At 45.3% G+C, this 18133-nt stretch overlaps 1 protein-coding gene across 2 annotated transcripts in view; it reads right to left on the reverse strand.

The window, feature by feature from the left end:
* MYO1D (myosin ID) overlaps positions 1–17675 on the reverse strand; it is a 98769-nt gene extending 81094 nt beyond the window's left edge. For both annotated transcript variants that reach the window (XM_034070197.1, XM_034070198.1), the window contains exon 1: positions 17554–17675. In XM_034070197.1, coding sequence (XP_033926088.1) covers positions 17554–17648 — 95 coding nt within the window. In that variant the 5' untranslated portion in view covers positions 17649–17675. The remainder of the gene's footprint in view (positions 1–17553) is intronic.
* Positions 17676–18133: the final 458 nt, after the last annotated feature.

Genomic DNA, 18133 nt, shown 5'->3' on the forward strand with positions numbered 1-18133 from the left:
TGCCACATCTCCTCAGCAAACCGCCATCTGAGCACACTGGAATTTGACAAGGCTGATTCAGCTCCAGCACAGCCGACCCTCAAGTTGTCCACAGAGCTTTGCAAACCCACTAGGTAAGGTGGGGGAAAGGAAAAGAAAGATGGATGCTAAGCTAGCTCTAATGAGTGCTGAGCAACAGCTAAAGCTGTGAAATGTAGTTAGAAATGGGAAGCATATTCAAATCCCGCTCCTAAAACGTAAAGTTAAACCTTGCACTGAAAAAATGCCAAACCACTAAACATGGAAGTCACTGAACTCTCACTGCTGTTTGCGTCAGACAGACCGAGCTGCCTCTCATCCAGCAGGGAAGAAGCTTTGCGTCCTCTTTTTACATGTCTACAAGGAGAGCAGAAGGCACAAGCAGCCTTGTAACAGATAATGAGACAAATGCAGTTCTTCGGAAAGCTTCCAGAGATGCATCATGTAATGCTTCGTGGTTTTATTCCCCTCCATACGAGAAAGTTGTTATTGAGCCCAGGTGGAAGGAAGCAGCTCACTCATGATTTCTGTATCGAGCAGTAAAACTCACATATTCCACATGAACACCATAAAATCCTGGTGCAGTAAATTATATTGCTCTGCTCTGAGCAGGAGGTTTCCCTGAATGACCTCCGGAGGGTGAATTATCCAGTGATCCTATATCTGACCAGGAAAGAGTAAAACAGCTTTGGGAGAGCAGCAAAGCGACTGCCATGTACCCATAACCTCTAACTTTGTAATCTGTCAAATAAAAGCACATGATCTCTAGGACAGTAAAAGAAAAGCTCAAAAGTCAGGTACCTTGTGTCCTGGGTTCAGCAGCAGCAGCCATTTTTCTGCTTCTTAGTAGCTGGTACAGTGCTGTTTGGACTTCAACCTGAGAAGAACGCTGATAACACTAATGGTTTTAGTTGTTGTATGTAACCTTTACTCCGATCAAGGACTTTCCAGTCTCATGCTCTGACCGTGAGGAGGGGCACAGGAAGCCAGGAGGAAGCAGAGACAGGACACCTGACCCAAACTAGCCAAAAGGGTATTCCATCCCACAGCACATCATGCGCAGGATAGAAACTGAGGGGAGTTAACCAGATGGGCGAGATCACTCCTCGCATATCGGTTGGTGTGTGCTGAGCACTTGTATTGTGCATCACTCGTGTTTATTGATTTATTTTCCTGTTTCCCTTTTAGTTTTATATTCTCACCCTTATTATTCCCCTTATCGTTATTATTGCTGCTGGTAGCAGCAGTGGTTTCTGTTATACCTGAGTTACTGGACTGTTGTTATCTCAACTTGTGGGAGTTGTGTTCTTTCAATTCTACTCCCCTTCCCCCTGGGCAGCAGGTGGGGGAGGGAAGAAAAGAGGGAGTGAGCCAGCAGCTGTCTGGTGTCCAGGGGAATGGCTTTAACCTGCCAGAGGAGAAACTGAGCTGAGCTCTTAGGCAGAAGCTGTTCCCTGTGAGGGTGCTGAGGCGCTGGCACAGGGTGCCCAGAGAAGCTGTGGCTGCCCCATCCCTGGCAGTGCTCAAGGCCAGGTTGGACACAGGGACTTGGAGCAACCTGCTCTAGTGCAAGGGATCCCTGCCTGTGGCAGGGGTCAGAACTGAATGAGCTTTAAAGTCCCTTCAACCCAAACCAGGCTGGGATTCTATGATTTTGGTGGCTGCCACTAATATTCATTACCTAACAAATGATACTTTACAGAAGTAGAAGCCTGCCTGGATTCTTGGGCTAATACATCGTCCGAAAAGATTCTGTTTTAAATCATTTCACAGGGCTCTGAGTTCCACTGGCCTTGAATCAAAAATAGGACAGTGTGGTCACAGTCATCTCGGCTGTGGAAGATGAACAGTAGATATTTTACAGGTTATCTACATAGGAATTGTGAGTGGTACTTGTGCTGTCTCACAGTAGTATTTGAGTTGTCTCTCAGCTGCTGAGTGGGAGCTGTCTCAACAGAACACCCATGTAAAATCAAAAGGAAGTAAATGAACAAAACCTTTCCAGTGAGAATTTAAAAGGAGAAAACCCCAGCATGTAAATCAAGTGATCTGTTTCAATAATCAAACCCTGTAAGTCCTTCTCTACATTGCTAATGTTCCCCTTGCATTATCAGGGTTTAACAGCTCATACTGTTGGCATTTAGAAATTCACTCCTTTTGCAATGGATGATGAATGCATAAATAACAGCACTCCTACTGCTCAGATGGTTTTCCATTCCAAGAATGTAAAGTGAAGTACTTAAGACTGTTGTGCAAATACATTAGCTTATCTTGCCTACTGTACCCTGCATTTCATAGGCTCATAGAATAGTTAGGGTTAGAAAGGACCTTAAGACCATCAAGTTCCAATGCCCCTGCCATGGGCAGGAACACCTCACACTAAACCATAGCACCTAACTATAACATAGCATCTAATTTTATTTGAGCTCTAATATTACCGCAGGGCTAAACAAGCCTTTGGGAGTGCTTGCAGATGCTGTGCTGTATCTTAACACTGCAAGAAGATTCTTGGGGTTTTGGAGGCCTGTATCAAAACAATGCTGTATTCAGGATACTCCAGCAGCATTCACAGCTCAGCACTGGGCACAAGCTTAACAAATGCAGAACAATGAAGCATGTGAACATCAGTATCTCAGGGCAGCTGACTGCAGATGGAGTCTCCAAGCATCTACAAAGGAAACCTGTGAAATCCCATGTTTGTACCTTGGCACCACGGCTTGTGGGATAGATCAAGGTGTAGTTAGCCATGAGTACAGAGTTCTGTTAATTGTGCAGTGTATGCAGAAAACTGGGAAGGTGCTATAGGATATCATGGATGTGTGAGAAGGGGGTAGTGCAGAAAATAAGGCTGAAAGTCATCACCATGCAGTTGCTGATGAGGCTTCAGGTTATGTTTGTTTATACAGGACATGCTGTGTCAGGGTCAGTAGCAGTGATGGGAATAGGCTTTGTTTCCTAGAATCATAGAATGCCAGACTGCTTTGGGTTAGAAAGGAACTTGAAGCTCATTCAGTTCCAACCTTTGGACACCTTCCACTGGAGCAGGTTGCTCCAAGCCCCATCCAATCTGGTCTTGAATGCTGCCAGGGATGGGGCAGCCACAGCTTCTCTGGGCACCCTGTGCCAGCGCCTCAGCACCCTCACAGGGAAGAGCTTCTGCCTAAAAGCTTATCTCAATCTCCCCTCTGGCAGGTTCAAGACATTTCCTCTTCTCAAAATACTCTGTGATTTGGAAAGCGCTGGCAATCCATGTTTAGATGTCTACTAGTGATCCACAGCAGAATACAACTGTCAACCATGATACACCATGAGTTCAGCTCTGTGAAAGCCATGTACAAATGAATGCTTACTCAGTGGGAAGCAGCAACTCTGTCAACACCTCACCCTAAAGTGTCCTTCTGTTAGCTGAAGAAATCCTGTGCAGGTCTGGCTCAGGAGTCACACCATTTACCACAGCTGTCCATAACACACTTTAAACCCTCAACATACACAACCCTTAGGACTTGAATTTTAAGCACTCAATAGATTATAATGCAACAGTCACTACTACATGGCTCTGAGTGTACACGTCTAAATCTACACTGAGTACAGTATTTCCATTATATATATATATAGGCATAAAACTTTATTTACACAAGGCTCCTCCTAGCAAATACAACACAGGCTCTTCTGGCTTGCTCTTCTAACTGAAACTGATGAATAAAGTGATCACTTATACAGTGCTGTAGGAAAATGCATCTATAGCTTTGGGATACAACTAAATGGTCTGATAGACTTGCAGATAAGGACAGGGCTCAAGTGTTTCACTCGCAGCACTTTTATGCAGTGCCAACAAAATGACTATAAATTCTGGTTTTGTCCAAAGGAGAGTGGAATGTATTTATGAAATTACTCTTTTCCTCCTAAATACATTCAAGAGAGACTTACAGGAAAAGAAATAAAGTTTAGTTATATCCTGTTTTCATCCCTGGCCTTTGAGAACAAACCACGGGGGGATGCAGAGGGACACGGGGGAATCTGAGACCGCATATCAACAAGCACCCATTCTTGAGCCTTTGAACTGGAGCAGGCTGGCATTAACAGGTAAGGAAATGGCCCTACACATAGAAAACCCAGCCAAGCAAACAACAGGAAGTAAGGACTGTTATTAACATATCTTCAGTCTCTCAAAGTCCCAGGTCAGAGTAGATAAAAACCAGCTAATTGTATTTTCACTTCTCTTGTGCAAGCAAGCTTTGACTTCTGAAGCTACTTGCTTGTGCAGTGAAATGTGTGTCTCAGGCCTAAAAGAAGTACAGTTCAGCAGTAAAAATGCCAATGGTTCCAGGAAATGGGCCATGCAAAACTCTTCTGAACTGTGCAGTAACCCGAGACAAGAAAAATTCTTTCCTCAGTCCAGATTTGTTGATGGAACCTTAAGCAAGACAGACCAGGGATCCAAACCAGTTTAACACCACTTGAAGAGGCAGTTCACCTGAAAATACCTCCCCTGGGCTATGGCTCATCCCATTCTGGAGAACAATAGGTACCCACCAGGCAGAGGTGTGCCAGGAGGAAGGATTCCTGCATGGCCTCTGGAGACACTGAGGGGAAGCCCTGAACACAGGATCAGCATGCTAAAACAAACCTGTGTCAGCATCTCAACATCCTCACAGGGAAAAGCTTCTTCCACAGCACGTATGATACCATTGTCTTCACAATATATTGACCAAATGTTAATGCACAAGCTGCAGACACACACCCTACAGCATGTTCCAAACCATGCCCCAGAATGTGGGACTGGTTATTTAAACACAGGCTCTTGCTCCACAGCACCAGTTGCTTTTGACAGTGAGTAATTATAAGGCAAAGGCTAAGAAGATGGGCAGAAGTGATGCTTTCATCACATGCTGCTCAGATCTTAGCAGTATATAACAAAACAAAGCTATCAAGGTAGGCATGGTTTAGTGTGAGGTGTCCTTGCCCATGGCAGGGGGGTTGGAACTGGATGATCTTAAGGTCCTTTCCGATCCTAACTATTCTATGATTCTATATTAAAAGCTTCTAAATTCACCAGCACACTGGCCAAGCAGTGGTACCATTTTCAAATGACAGCTTGTTGGATGCCAGTTTCTTCACCACCACTGCAATTGCTGAGGCTGTAATCTTCAGTTTGCTGAGGAGCAGCTAAGGCTTATTCATTAGGTTTTGCAACGAGTAAAATGACCCAGAGAAATAATCACAAATTCACAAGGGATCAATTCCTCCTGTTCAGACTGAAAGGACTGTCAAAATATCTAACCCGATTAAATCAATGGTATCAGCCAGTAACATACATTAGCAGATTGCAAGCCTTTACAAGTCATTGCTCATTTATAATAGCAGCTTTATTGCTGCTTCATGAACCCTGGAATTGGTTCAGGCCCCCCTCATGGTCCTGTTTCCCCTCACACGGGGGAACTAACCCACAGTGACCAGCACGTACTGTACTGTGCTGGAAAGGGCAGCCCAGGACCCAAGTGGGCCACAGCATGAGCAAAGGCAATTTCTTAGCTGTGATCATGGAAGCAGCCAGACAAGCAAGTGGGATTTCTGGCAGCACCTCTCTGCTGCCAGCTCCAGGATCAAAGTATTATTTCAGCTACTGACAGATCATTCAGTGAAGCATCCAAACAAAAGTCAGTTTTGAATAAAAAAGTCTGACATGATGGGCCTCGTGCTGCCAGAGCTGCTGCTACAGGCACTGCCTCCTTCACAGCTGACACTCACTACCTATGAGCACAATAGGACATGAAAAGGAACAAGCATCCTGGAGAGATTCGAAGGAAACAAATACAATAAAATAGCTGTAAACTAGTTCCAGTGACCTGTGGGCCACAGAACTCTCCAGCAGAAAGACCTGCACCTTCCTCCATAGCAAAATAAGTCTGTGTCAACCTGGTACCTTCAGTAAAAGGGATATAACTTTGAAACCCAACCCCTCAGCTTGTGCTGCTGCTCTGTCTGCAGCTCACTGATGTGGTTCATCCCTTTAGTGCCTGATAAACCCTAGTAAACATATGACAAGTAGTTTGACCATATGATACTAATCTGACCTTTCCCAGGTTGATGCCACCCCATGGAGTACCATAAAAGCTTTGAGCAGGAAAACCACTTATTCCAAATGATCTCCTCCAGCACTGGTAGCATCCTCTACTTTGTGTTAGAGCTGAGAAGCTGGGTGAAACTTTGACACAGGTACCAAACCAGAGCACTGCACTGCTCTTACAGAGGGATCTTTGTGCCAGAGCGTTCTCTATGACTGCTCCTGGGCAGGGAGGAAAGGCACATAGATTGAGCAGAGGGCTCAGGTGACATGAACTCAGCAACGGAGCCCCAGAACCACCTTCAGTCCCTGTTCACTGCTATGGGCATGAACACTGGAGAACACAGAGGAAACCAAAGTTTATATTCATCAGTCACAAAACATCAGCTGAACAGTTCATACAAATGACTTAAGGGGAGGAAAAGGAAGTAAGTTTCCAAACCAGGATTAGACACTAACGTGAAACTCCAAGTCACATTCACTGCTCCTGATACAGTCTAGTTCTCATCAAGCTTTGCATTCCCAGGATTTGAATGTGTGAAGAGGTCAAGAATGACCCAATCAGCAGCTGCTCTCCAGAGCCTTCCCTAGTGCTGCTCTAAGGCACAGTTTCACCAAAACTTAAAATACATCCAGGATCTTGAGAAATCCTGTGCCTACTTCAGGCAACATGGAACATTCTCAGTGCCAGACCTTTTCTCTCCTGCTACAGCTGAGCAGGATGTAAGAACAGCATTAGCCCTTAGCAGTCACCTGCCACTGTGCTGGGTACAACCCCCTCTGCCTCAGGACCTCCTCACCCCAAGAGCTGCTTCTGCTGCCCTCCTGCTGTCACCTCTCCAGAAGCAGTCCAGTTTAGGGTATTTTCTGGGTGAAGTTTTGAAGACACACGAGGTTTGTTTCATCTTCAGAAAACAAGCATTCAATATCTTTATTCTATCTGGTGTCCCCACCACTAATACCAAACAGTTTAAGGATTCCCTAAATGGAAATGCAACAACACAAGGCTTAAAGGTCATCTCATGCTGCTTTCTGTACCTGATCAGGCCAGTTTGTGCTCTCTGGGCAGCCCTCATAGCACAGTTTCCAGACTGTTTTCTCCCTAGTGCCCCATCCCATCAGCTCAGAGATCTGCACAGCCCACAAGGAACACAACTCTATGGCAGTTCACCAACACAAAACCAGGTCTTTCTGCAGGTGTAGTTTTGCAACAGTGAAACCATCTTTGCAAAGGAGATTACCCAGGGACTATCTAGGAAGTGAGAAAATGGGCCTGATGTGGCTCCCATTGACCATCAACATGCATGCTGCAAGCAGGAGGCTGAGGTCTACAGAAACCAGCCAGAAGGTAGAGGCAATGACAACAATGACACATTATTGCTTTCTGAAAGATCACCTTGGGCAACTTCCACTCCCAGTTATAAAATCAAGGCAGATGGGAGAGCAGGACAGCTGCAAAAACATTAATGGAGCCACACTCAAGCTTTAGTTGGGGTTTTGTTTGTCTTTAGATGGACAAATGGGGGAAGGAAAAGCAAGCTCACAGATAAAGGCTACCAGTTAAAGTTCAGTTTACTGCATAAAATACTAAGTAGCCTAAATAATACACATTGTAATGGCATGTCCTATTTTTGCTGTATGTGGATCTGGCAAATATGAGTCATCTTTGGAGGAAATCCCAAACTGCTCTCCTAGCACAGTCATATCTGCCCATAGAAGAGAAGGAACAAAGTCCATCATAAAAAAAGCTACCTTCATGTTAACACTGGTGTTGGCCAGATTTGTCAGGGAATTGCAGCTGGACAATGACGAAGCAAATGTTGATTGTAATCACAGGTTGTCATATTTGGAATAAAAGGAACAATCTCATGTTCTATCTTCACAAGTATGATCTAATAAGTAAGTTTTTGTGAGATCCCAAAAGAAACACTTGGTGAGATAGCAAGTCAAACCAAGACAAATAGATGCTCTGTATTTCACAGGAAAGTAATATATTATCACTATTTTATCTCCTTCTCTATGATGTAATTCCAGGCAAATCTAGCAAGAACAATCCAAGCCACACCAAGAATGGCAAGGTACACTTGCAAATGTGAAAGCCAAAAGCAAAAGAGTGACAAACGCTGCAGTGGGGTCCAGAACCACCAGAAAATGTGTGTATTGCAGAACATAACAGCAAAGACTTGCATCCGAGAAATACGAGTGATGCTTCTGTGGCTTCCAGAGGGTCAAGTGCTGGCTAAACAGCAAAGCCCTGAAGAACATTTCTGAAGGTTGACATGTATGATACCTATGCTAGAAAGAAAAAATAAACACAAAAGTGCTCAAGAAAAGAGGGTTTCCATGGACACCTTCTATGAGCTGAGTTCTTGGATGGAGCAAGGAGGATCAGCAACCGGACAGGAACCAAGTGCTGAGGGAGGCATAAGGGGGTCTGTCACCCCAAGTGAGCAGGAGTACTGGGACCCCCAGCATCACCTTGTACCATTGGTTCCCACCCTGGAAGGCTCCTGAGGATTCCAAACTGAGAAACAACAGATCCAGCCAAATCAGTTCCCAGGCTTCAGCAGCAGCACCTGCAAGTGCCAAAGGGCAGGGGCATCCCTCCTGAAAGCCCATAGCTCTTCCATCACTGTGAAGTTCCTGTGAAAGGGAATTCTGACATTATCTGCTCCACAAAATCCTTCTGTTGCCAACACCTTCTCTGTGTCCACACAACACTTCTGTGGGGCTGAAAGCTACTCCACTTTCCACCCTGAGTGCAAGATACAATTGCAAAGGCAAAATCCTTGGTGTGAAAACTCTGTGGCAGGACAAGTCAATACAAGTTAATACTGGACAATCCAAGGGGTTACCAACAGTGACAGCACCACTGAGCAGGGAGGTAAACACAGGCAAGACTACAGACAAACAATATTCACCACCAGCACTTGTGAGTTATTCCCTGTGTCTCATAACAACTATTGTTTGTCTTAAGTACATGCTCCTAGAGTAGAATGAATAGAACCATATTTATCCTTATTAAAAGAGGTTTTTAGCTTTCATCACTGTGAAGAAAAGTTTGAAAGCAACCACAGCATTAAGCCCAAAGACTTAAATGTCAGAAAGCAGGAAACAAAAGCAGTGAATGGTTGAATTTGTCAGTGCTGTTCACTCATCACTTCCATGCAGTGAGTGTCCTGACGGTTTGTACATGATATGGAGTAGCAAGTTTTTTCATGTTATTTCCTCCCCATATATTAAACAAAAGAGGACAATTTGGCACCAGAGCACCAAAAAACCCAGGTCAAAACTAGAGAAAGTCTTCAGTGTTTTTAGTTTGCAAAACATCCATTGCACTCTAAGTCGGAGAAGATAAACTGAGGGTATGGAAGGCTCCCACCATCCCTGTGGACACCCAGGGATGACCAGAGGAGTGGGCAGAATTGTGCCATTTTCCTACATACAGCTACACAGCAAATCACTTAGGATCTGGCCGGGGCTGCTATCAGTTTCCACATCAAACGTCACATTAAGATAAAGAGACTGCTCATTTATCTTACATTGTTCTGGGCTAAGACAAGCCCATAACATATCCATATGAAAGGTTAGAGGGTTGAGGGTTTTCCTCCCTCCCAAAACCTTCCCCAGATTGGTTATGGGGCTTCCCATGCTTTTGGCACTTGAGGTAAATCCCTTGGCACTGCACAAGTGATGTGAAAGTGGTGTAGGAATTACTACTAGCACAAGATTTCAGCCACATAACTGACAGGTATGGACCAGCCTTTGGAAAAGCAGCAAGTGTCTTCATACAACTAACACACAATGCTGATCCTGACTACTTGAATATATGAGCACTCCAAAGACCTCCCACATCCATAGTGAAACAAACCAGACCTACAGACCAAACCAGGCTTTCTGTAAGAACCTGTTCGTTTGTTCCATCCTGCAATGTATCTTGGTTTAATAGTGTACATTAGTCAGTGTAACCCTAGCTAGCTTTTCCTTTAATTTAATCAAGGTTTTACAACAAAGTGTCTTTAAAATACACGAAGTTACTGTATACTGGGAGCAGGAGCACTCAGCATCCAAACCCCACAACACCCAGTGCTCCAGGCTGACTGTACTGGTCATCCCTCACTACCCACAGAACTGGGGTGACAGCACCTAAAAAGAACGAAGGCAGCCAAAATACTTTAGCTAAAAGCAAGACTCATTTTGACAATAAGCAGCTACCCCCACCTTTAAGTTTCCCAAACTGTAAGCCCTAAACAGAAAACATGTTTTCTATCAACTGATTGGAAAAATTAAGCAAAATATGCCAAATTATTCCAAAATTCTTCAACTTGCCTTTGATTTCCCATCAAGTCCAGCTTGGCAGTTTTACACCAGGTTTTAAAAGGTTTCTACGTGTCTCCTTTTTCTTGGCATCTCCTCAGAGGGGTTTAAGTTCAGGACAACTAATATAGATTTGGGGAATGAGCTGCCAGAGACTGGAGATGTCTAGCTTAGGAATGTCTGCATCCTTGGAAGCCAGGATGCAGTACAGCCCAAAATCCAAGCTAAGAACAAACAAAGAGAAGATTTCTATTGTTTGCTTTGCTAGAGCCATAAATGCTACATTTAATAGGAAAGAAAGGGAGATGAACATCCTGCTTGTTCTATACTGATGCCTTCTTAGTGCTCTCTTCACCTGAAGGTCAGGAGAGAAACCACATAGAGCAAAGTTTCTTTCTTACTGCGACATAGGCAAAACTCAAAAAGGAAACACTTTATTATCAAGCAGCATTGTCCAGAGTTACACATCTATCCCTCATTCCTATTTTAGAAAGTCTCCCTGGTAATTTGCTTGTGCTTTTGCAAAGCAAGTAATGTGTTTTGAATTATAAGAGGTTACAGGGACATTTTTGTGGTGAATTTGGACTTTCATTTGCAAAAAAAAGCCCTCAGTGCTACAGAAATCCTTTCGGAAATAACATTTTTTTATCATTGCTAAGCACTTTTCAACAAAGTTTAACAGCTACTGCTCCAAGGAGCTGCTTACATCCAGCTTTAAAAGAATACTGGGGTACTTGTGCCCCTGCAAGCAAGAGGAAAAGCAGCATAGCATCTTTCCCATATTTTAGGAAGCAAAGGAGAGTATATTCTCTGTAGTATGCAGGGACAACACACGTTCACTTAGAGACTCCCAGTGCTCAGGGTCTGGGATTCTGGGATTTTGCTGGAGACCTAAATTGTACTTACAGCTCTTTCAATCTTTTTTCATTCATTCCCCTGGTCTTTACAGTCAGGATCAAGAAGGCACCAAACTCTGGTATTACGAAGTGGAAGGCACTACATCCAACCTTGGAAGTTTATAAACTCCATATCCAGTTGCTTTATAAACAGTGCAGGGGAAGAAAGGCCTCAAATGAGAGTAGCTGGATTTTCCTTTGAAGGTGAAACTTTACCATTCGTTCTTGTAAACAAAATAACCTATTTAGTGGAAGCTGAGCAATCCAAATAACAGCAAAAGTGTAGCTGTAAGCCTCTACGAGATGTCTCAGCCCATGCAAGCCCCATTGTCCTCCTGATAACCTGAGGTTTTGCAGGCTGGCACACCAGATTTTAGCACCTCAACATACCATAGAAGAGCTCTCCCTAAAGAAAGCTGTGTTATTCCTACAGTGGGAAGAGAGAACTTGTTGATTTTGTTTTTCTTTGCTATTCAGAGTGAGACAGCCATTGCTGCCATCCAGTAAGCTGTTAACATATGGGTTCTCATTACTCCTTGGTTGTTCTGCTTCCTGGGAATTGCTCGAGCTCCCTTCGGTTTTCCTACTGCAGGTTCATTCTAGGCACCATAAATAAAGTCCAGGACAATGCCCAGTCTGATGCTTCTAATGGAAGCCAGGTATTAACCTTTTCAGGAAGTTTCAGCTGGTTCCCCAAAGTGTAATCCATTTGAGGAGCTTATCATTAACAACTGTTTTATTCATGAGGTCTTTACATGCTACCCCTTCCTCCCCACTCAGCTTCTCATATCTGAGCTCTGACAGCATGTTACTTGTTGCCCATCTACACTGCTGCTCACACACAGAACTGGTCCCTGTGCAGTGCCAATGGGCTCCACACAGACCAAATGAGAACAACCGTGGCTGAAATAAACCCCAGGAACTAGGAAAATCTCATTCAAAGCAAGAGATAAAGACTATCTGAGGAACAGTTCAAGATTCAAATTTGAAAGAAAAAAGTCTTTTCAACAGGTAGATTTATCTAATGCCCCTTTTCCTCTGAAACACAGAACAGCCTCATGCTCAAACTATCCTTTTAGCATCACAATGAAAACTTACCTCTGTTTAACAGAGAGAAACATCAGTACACAACAGCAAATCTAGCCAAAAAGCCCTGAAAGGATCAGGAATCTTCCAGAAACTATATTCGAGAAGAATACAGTTTCTAAGGTCTGGAAATGAGTGTTTGCTACTCCCTCACTGAGCACTCACAGGCAAACCTGTGTTCAGACATCTGTTGTCTTTTCCCCACCTCGGAGTTTCTTCATTCCATAAAAGACTCAACCATGACCCAAGAACTGATGATGTAACAGTCAAATATCCACCCAGATCTGCATCTCCAAAAGGAATTTAAGTAAATATGAGCGAAGGGGAAATGTTCAGGTAGTGTAAAAAAAGCTTGCTCAGCCTGAAAGAAATGCAAGGGGTGGGTGAAGCAGTAGAGCAGTAAAACCACCTAAAGATGCAGATTTTTGAACCGAAGTCAATACAAAGGGCTCTTGACTAATAGAGACCACAAGACTCATTGGAAATATTAGCTAATATTTACTGTAAGACTCTGGCAGCCATCCTTTAGTTAGTGAAATTCAGAAGGCGATGATAAATGACTTCAGGTAGGAGGATGCAGGTAATACAAGCCACCTCAAAGGGACAGTAGTCAAACACAAGAGCAGGATTCTACTTCACAGCATCACAAATCACTGCCCACTCGGGGTATCTTCAGGACTCATATTACCTCATGAGACTCTACAAAAGAATTGTAGAGAAGAGGCAAGGATGAAAGCAAAAAGGTTGCTGAGGAATTCCTAAATGACCTAGTGTAGATATATTGTATATATAGATATATTGTGTAGATATATAGATATTCCTAAATGACTTTGTGTAGATATACTCTGTGCAAACAGCATACAAAATGATGCAGTGAGGAGAACCTTCTGTTGAGCTAATTCACACTAGTGCTGGTTACAAAACTGATTCTGGGGGGCTTTTTCTTCACACCTGATGCCATGCAACATGAATGTCCCTTCCCAGTTTGCTGCTTGCTCACTACCTACAATTGCATTCTGTTATCTGTGCTTTGACAAGCACCATAAATGCAGCTCAATGTCAGCTGGCAAGCCAGGACACCAGGCAGGTCTGGGGCACAGCATTCCCAGCATGAGGATTTAGAGCTGTAAGGTACCCTGAAAGACTAATCTCATTCATAAATCCAACCTAGTATATTATTCAACACCCATGTCTTAAAATGTACTAAACACTACCTCACCCACACTGCTATAAAAAGACTACTGTAAAGTTTCTCTCTGAGAACAGCAGGTATTCATAAGGCAGGGAAGGACAGACATGAAAAAGAAGATTCAGTGAAACTATATAAATTAAGAACACGTGGAGGCAAAATAAATCCCACGCCAGGTTCATCTCATTCAGTGCTTTTTGTTAGGGAATGCTGAGCCCACCTGTAGCAGCCATCGGCTCCATAAGCTGAATGTCCAGTCCCTGCAAGATCCAAAAGCTGGCCTCGAGCCTCCCTTTGCTACTGCTCTGGTTGGGATTTGTTTCTAAAGTGAGATCGATGGCCTTTTCCATTCACGAAGATCAAGCTGGCCCCCATCCAAGCCTGGAACTCTCATTTTGACGGACTAAGAGGAATTTTCATTCCATTCATTCCTAATTCTGATACAAGACAGTTCTCTGCAAGCTGAGCAGTTCAGAAGAAGCCAAGAAGAGCTTCAGAGACTTAACTGCTGACCATCAGAGCAGTGAGGAATGTCCTACAACATCTGTGGTGCAGGCACTTCTCTTCAGAAGCAAGCAGACTCCTCCCAGCCCCTTTTGAATTCACTACCACATGAACAATTCAAATATTCATACCTATTTAAAATGAGGAAATTAAAATAGCTTAAAGGCATGAAAAGCATGTTTATTAAGCATGAATATTTCATTACCAAAAGCATGAATAAAACCAAGCATTCACATATTTCCTCTGCTGGGATTAAAGACACTTCTCTACCTAGTGTGAAGCCAGACCTCTCCTACCACAACTTCAACCAGAAATCTGAGTGTTTCAGATGGTACTTGAAAGGTAAGAAAGCTGGTGTAAAATCATTACTACAACACAGACAGCCCTCCTTTGCTCCAACACTTTAAGGAAGATTAAGTCAACAGAAGAGCAGAAAGGTGCTGTACAGGTGAAGAATCTAATGCTATCAATGATCCACATCCCTGCTGAGAAAGAACTGTTTCTAATGATTTTATGGCCCTTGATCCTGTTAAGATGAAGATGGGAGCAAACTAAAGTGTTTGATCAACCCCATGTTCATGCACGTGTTGCCAGACCTCTTGAGGACAGTTGAAAGGAAAATAGTCCAGTCTCCAGATCTAGAGGAGACTGAACTGAACAAGAGTCTGGTCTTTCAGAACTGCAAGAGTGAACCTCTGTCTATTTACACACAAAATACCCTATGATGTCACCTATAAAAGGGGCCGCTAACAACTGCATTAGAGCTTCTTCTCAGCTGCTTTTGCAGGCGATTATGAAGTCTGTGCATTTTCAGCACCATCTTCAGCTCTTTGTGTCCAAAACTGCCTCCACAGGAGCTCTGAAATCACTATGTGTGCAGGTTAAGTCAAAACCACCCACTGAAATGAAAGTGTTTTAACAAGTCCTGAGCAGGATGTTCTCCCTTAGAACAGGCAAGTAACACTCAGAGTACAGCCAAATACTAACCCTTGATTGCTAGGGAGGGGACCTGAGAGCTGTTTGACTTTAAAAAGATTCCCTGTTTCAAGGAGTCCTTCAGCTAATTGTAGGTCCTCTGATAGGAACTGAAATGCCAACTGCTACTGAGGTAACCAATCTGCCCACAAAGCTCAGCAGGGCTCTGATTAAAGGCCAGACTGTGTCACTGGTACAAAGCCCACTCAGAACTAAGGAATCCAAGGAGCAGGTGACTTTAATTCACAATTAACACGTAACATGCAGTGACTGCCTGAGTGTCCACATGAAATTGCCAGTTTGTTCAGTAGTTGTAAGGCATGGCTATAAAAAAATACATACTAACACTCTGATATCCTTGCTGAATCACTACATAAACCTACAAACAACAGGCATGAAGCATAGGGACTGGGAAATTATCTAGTAAATGCACACTGCATCCATCCACCTCAACAAACCAACCACACTGATCCAGCCCAGGTCAACACCACTACATCAAATATTACAGGAATGAAAAGTGCAACTTCACTATTTCTCTTTTTCCTACTAAAGACATCCTTGGGGAAATACCCTTGCATGCACCAAAGCCAGTATGATTTCAGTTCCACCCACATCTGGTCTCACTTGGGAATTAAATCCAGCACAACCCGTCTTGGGTCAGGCAGTGACCCTGGACAAAAATAGCTATGGCAGAAAGCTGGACTTATGGAACAGGGTGTAGCTCATCCAAACCTGCCACTTGGAGTTAATGACAGAGAAGCAACAACTTCTTCATTCTGTTCAGCACATGATGAGCACAAAGGCAGCTCGTGCCATCTACACAACGTGAGATAACCAACCCTTGAACAGGTCAGAGCCTCAGCTGTGATCTGGGTCTGTGTCAGCAGCAAGTTAATGACCATCTCCAAAGCAGTAAAAGCAAGAGGAGCAAATGTTGCTGGAGCACTGCACTAACCCCCGAGCAAAGCTGGGTCAGCAGGCCAGTGCTTCAGTGCTACTGGCAGCGTTGAACAGGGCTGAGCAGGGTTCAGCACATTTACTGGAAAGCCACACTTTTAAGCTATCTAATAATGCTTTTCCAAAGCTTTAGACTTCTAGTACACATTAACCAATGAATAAAACTCCAAGAACAAACTACTACATGCAGGCTTCCTCCCAATTACACTGACTTTGGGAGCCTTCTGTAATATAATTAGAGTGTCATGGTGTGCATCAAAGAAATACAAGTTTAAGCTCTCAGAGGCACCGCAAAATGTGCTTAAATTAATTCACTTCCTTATGTTCAAAGCTCAACAGTTCACATTATGTTTTCCTTTGTACTTAAACACAAATGCCCTCCCTACCCACAGATAAATCAAAACCATGGAAGAAAACTAGTATCAAATACACCAGTTACTGTTATAACCCTGGCTGCAGGATCCCAGCCCTGACCTTGCAGCACCACAGAACAGGGGCACACTCAAATAGCCACTTCTGTAGCACAGAACTTCCAGAGCGCTCAGTGGCTGATACAGCCAAACCCCCCAAAACCTACAGATTTCATCCAGGGGAGACATCATAATCACCTGACAAAGCTCAGTTCTCCCTTTCCTCAATAGCTTCCTACCAGCTGAGGAAGTTTATCCCATTGGCTATGGCCAGAGGTGCATCCAACAACTGCACAGCTCTCACAAGTGACTGATTCCAACCTACTCCACAACAGAAGCGGCAGAAGTCAGTAAAGCCTGAGCCTAACTGGGGACACAGGCGGAGGACACAGCCAGTAAGTTGTGTTTCTATCCCAAAGGCTTCTCTTTGGTAACTATCAAATCCTTGCACAAGCAGGGGCAGAAGAACTTATCAGGAAGAGCTCCCATGAATCTTTTATAACGGAAAGTGAAAGGCAGCCGCGGAGTGAGGGTCCCCACCGGCCGCGCTCCTATCAGTGCTGCTCGGGATTTAGTTGTGCTTCCCAGAGGAAAGCAGGGATGAAACCACAGATCCTCCCGAAGCCCATTGTGGAAGGGAAATAAAACCATAACGATCACGAAACGTTAACGCAGCTCCGGGGACGGCGGCAGCAACCGTGGACCTGGGGACTCTTCCTGCCTTCCTTCCCTGCCTTCACCTCGCACGCATGGCAGCACAGCAGGCACCTGTCCCGGGTGTGCGAGGAGCAGGGCTGAGGAGCGGGACAGCAGAAGGGTTTGCCATGGGGATGACAGGCTCCGAGCGCTCCCCACCGCTCCCTCACACCCGCTTGTCTGACAGAACCCCCCTGCTTTGGGCAGGGGTGGCTCCCCTGCGGTGCTCCCTCACCTCACAGCGGGGCCGCCTCAGGTCACTAAACCGGCACCCCACACCCGGTAACCAAAGGCGTGTGGAGAACGGGGTAGACGAGGCCCCCCAAGCCCTCACACCCCTGAGGAAGCGCAAGGAACGGGGGAAGGAGGCAGGGGGCGAGGGCTCCACCGCCCTCCCCGCCTCTCGCACCGACCCGTCCCTCCCGCGCCCCGAGCACGCACCGCAGGCGGAGGTTCGCCATGAACTCGGGCATGGTGACGGCATCCATGAGGACGAAGTCGGCTTTACCGAACTCCAGGCTCTCCTGCTCCGCCATGACGATGGTGCCGCCGGGATCGCGCCCTCCAGGAGCGGAGCGGGGCGGAGGGGGCTGCCGGCCCCGCCTCACCTGAGCTGAGGCGGGCGCTGAGCGGGCACCGGGGGCGCCCCCTGGCGGCTGCAGGGAGCACAGCGGGGCCGCCCGCCCCGCCCCTCGCCCAGCGCGAAGAGAGGGAGCGAGAGAGCCACCTGCTGGAGAAGGGCTCACACTGCACCCGTCAGGGCGGGGGGGTCACATCGGGGGCTGCGCCAAACCCCACACCCCATGTCTGCATCCAAGCACCCCCCCAGAAACACCTCGAGAATGGGCCTGAACCCCGAGAGTCTCCTCTGTAGGGTGGCAGGTCCTGCACCCGGGGGATCTCCCCAGACCCCACCACGCAGCATCAGATCCTGCACCCAGCACCCCTGGGTGCCCTCCCAGACCCTGCTCGTTCTGGCTCTTAAACAATCCCCAGAAACCCTCCAAATCAATGCAGTCAA

Source organism: Melopsittacus undulatus, chromosome 17, assembly GCF_012275295.1.
Source record: "Melopsittacus undulatus isolate bMelUnd1 chromosome 17, bMelUnd1.mat.Z, whole genome shotgun sequence".
In the NCBI taxonomy this organism is placed as follows: Eukaryota; Metazoa; Chordata; class Aves; order Psittaciformes; family Psittaculidae; genus Melopsittacus; species Melopsittacus undulatus.